Source organism: Myripristis murdjan, chromosome 16, assembly GCF_902150065.1.
Source record: "Myripristis murdjan chromosome 16, fMyrMur1.1, whole genome shotgun sequence".
In the NCBI taxonomy this organism is placed as follows: domain Eukaryota; kingdom Metazoa; phylum Chordata; class Actinopteri; order Holocentriformes; family Holocentridae; genus Myripristis; species Myripristis murdjan.
In genome coordinates, this window is record NC_043995.1 from 34,624,679 (window position 1) to 34,627,170 (window position 2,492).

The 2,492-nt window shown below is 47.9% G+C and overlaps 1 protein-coding gene across 1 annotated transcript in view; it reads left to right on the forward strand.

Annotated features, from left to right (window-relative positions):
* Positions 1-538: 538 nt before the first annotated feature.
* pnp4b (purine nucleoside phosphorylase 4b) overlaps positions 539-2,492 on the forward strand; it is a 9,226-nt gene continuing 7,272 nt past the window's right edge. The window contains exons 1-2 of the mRNA XM_030071983.1: positions 539-561; positions 1,983-2,155. Of these exons, the coding sequence (XP_029927843.1) occupies positions 539-561; positions 1,983-2,155 (196 nt within the window). The remainder of the gene's footprint in view (positions 562-1,982; positions 2,156-2,492) is intronic.

A 2,492-nucleotide genomic window follows, 5' to 3' on the forward strand; every position in this document is an offset into this window, starting at 1 on the left:
GATGACAGATCAGACAGAGTTTATTGTTTTTCTCAATAATATGGCAACTTTTATTCAACTTAAAACTTAAAACTCATGTGTGTCGGTCTGTGGTACAAATCCTGGAAACAATGTAACAATAACTGTTTATTTCATAGTGGACATTGAATGTATTGCAGTACCTCTATAATAATGATCCATGTAAAGTAATGTCCCGCTCAGTTCTTCAGCTACAGTCGCAGGGAGAATGTCCCTCTGGGCTTCCATACCTGCAACAGCAGGTTGTTCAGAACAACATTACATGAGGCTGTAATGTTCCATTCTCAGATCCAACACACACACACACACACACACACAGCTGTACAAACAGCAGAGGTCAAAGGTCACGGGTCCATCCTCCTGACTGGATTTATCAGCTGTTTTCCAGCCAATCAGAGGCATGCATCTCTCCCTCTCTCTCTCTCTCCGTCTGTCTCTCTCTCTCTGTCTCTCTCTCCGTCTGTCTCTCTCTCGACCGCTCTTCGTCTCCTCGTGGCTCCTCTTCCTCCTCGGCAGGACGATGCACACCAAAGGAAACTCCTGGTAAATCTTCTTCTCCTCCTAAACTTTCTTTCCTTTTCGTCTTCAGTCGTTCGTCTCGCGGAGCTCAGAGGTCAGAGGTCACTGTGGCGCTCAACCTGATCAGCTCCTCACTGATCAATAATGATCAGTACTGATCAATACTTTGATCATACTTTGGTCAAATGTAGATCTAGAAACATAGACCTCACAGTGTCCAAAGTGTCTGTCAGTCAAACCCCAGGGGAGACAAACACCTGCTGCTGCGTTCCAGGGAAACATGCAGATCTTTTCTATCTGATGCGGCTCTGCATGTTTCAGAGGCGCTGCTGGTCTGATGTTCCCTCTGAACTTCAGGACGGACTCGTCGTCTCCAGGCTCAGCAGATCAGGTCCAGCTTGCTGCTAACACTTGCAAGTTGCAATTTGAGTAATTAGCATATTGAGCTAATTAATCACCAAAAAACAGAAATGGCTATAATTTAGCTTCCAGTGAACTTGGAAAGGTGATCTAAGAAATCCCATGTGGCTATTAAATGGATGTGGATCAAATTATGCTAATGAGGAGAGGTCACATGACTGCAGTGTGGTAATGGATGGATTTCTGGATGTCACAAACATGGATTTAGACTCTTAGATCACCTTTCCAAGTTCATTAGCAGCCAAATTATGGCCATTTCCAGTTTTTGGCAAATAATTAGCTAATTAGTAATTATGCTAATTACTCAAATTGCCCAACATGCATCTTTTAGCACGTAGCGGGCTCTGATCTGCTGAGCCTGGAGCCAGTAGACTCAGAGTGGCTGAGACTGCAGGGGAAATCAGAGCCAGAGCAAAGTTAAAATCATGCAGAAAATTTGTTTTAAATCTAAATTTAAAGCAGCCGAGTCCAAGGGGTTAACAGCCTTTTCTATAAACCCTGAAGCCGTGAGCGCGGAGAGGCGTCGGCGTGGTCGGGCAGTAAAAGTTGGTTTGTGAACTTTGATCCCCCTGCTTCCTAGAATCTAATCTCTAATCTAATCTCCAGTCTGCTGCTTAGTCAGCGCTGTGCTCTGAGGGGGCGGGGCCTGTTGTCCCACCTCAGACAACAGGCTAACTCAATTGAGTTCAATTAAACTGTTTTAAAAATACTGGACATGCTGGAATTGTCTAAAATCAGAAAGATGTTGCAGGGGCCCCCAGGGGCCCCAGGGGATCTTTCAGGGGCTCCTCAGTTTAATTTGACTACAAACTGTTAGAGTGCAGAAAATGTGTGAGGGATCATCTGAACATTTTCTTCTGTCTGCTTTAATCTCAGCTCCATTTATGAGTCTGACATCCAAACTGTTCAAAACTTGTTAAATATTTAAATGTTCATAAGTACATAATAATAAGAAATGTTAGTAAATCTGTCTCAAAGTACCTTGAGCAAGGGGGGCTTGAACCGACAACCCTCTGTCCCTGCAGCTGCTGCTCCTTTGAGGACTACAAGCTGACCACCGAGTGGCTGCTGAACCAGACCAGCCACCGGCCCAAGATCGCCGTCATCTGTGGCTCCGGCCTCGGCCTGCTGGCCGCCGCCGCCACCGACAAGCAGACCTTCCACTACCAGGACATCCCCAACTTCCCCGTCAGCACCGGTGAGTCTGCCACCAGGGGGCGCCGCTGTGTCCCAGCAAGTCTGCCACCAGGGGGCGCCGCTGTGACCCAGCAAGTCTGCCACCAGGGGGCGCCGCTGTGTCCCAGCAGGTCTGCCACCAGGGGGCGCCGCTGTGTCCCAGCAGGTCTGCCACCAGGGGGCGCCGCTGTGTCCCAGCAGGTCTGCCACCAGGGGGCGCTGCCTGGTGTGTTTCCTGTCTGATCGCCGGTGGCGTTTGTGTGAATCAAAATGTTGAAACAAATGAAGCAGGAAGAATGAGAAGCAGCCATGAATAAAACATCCTGATGTGGATAAAAATAGTTCCTCTGCTGATCCAG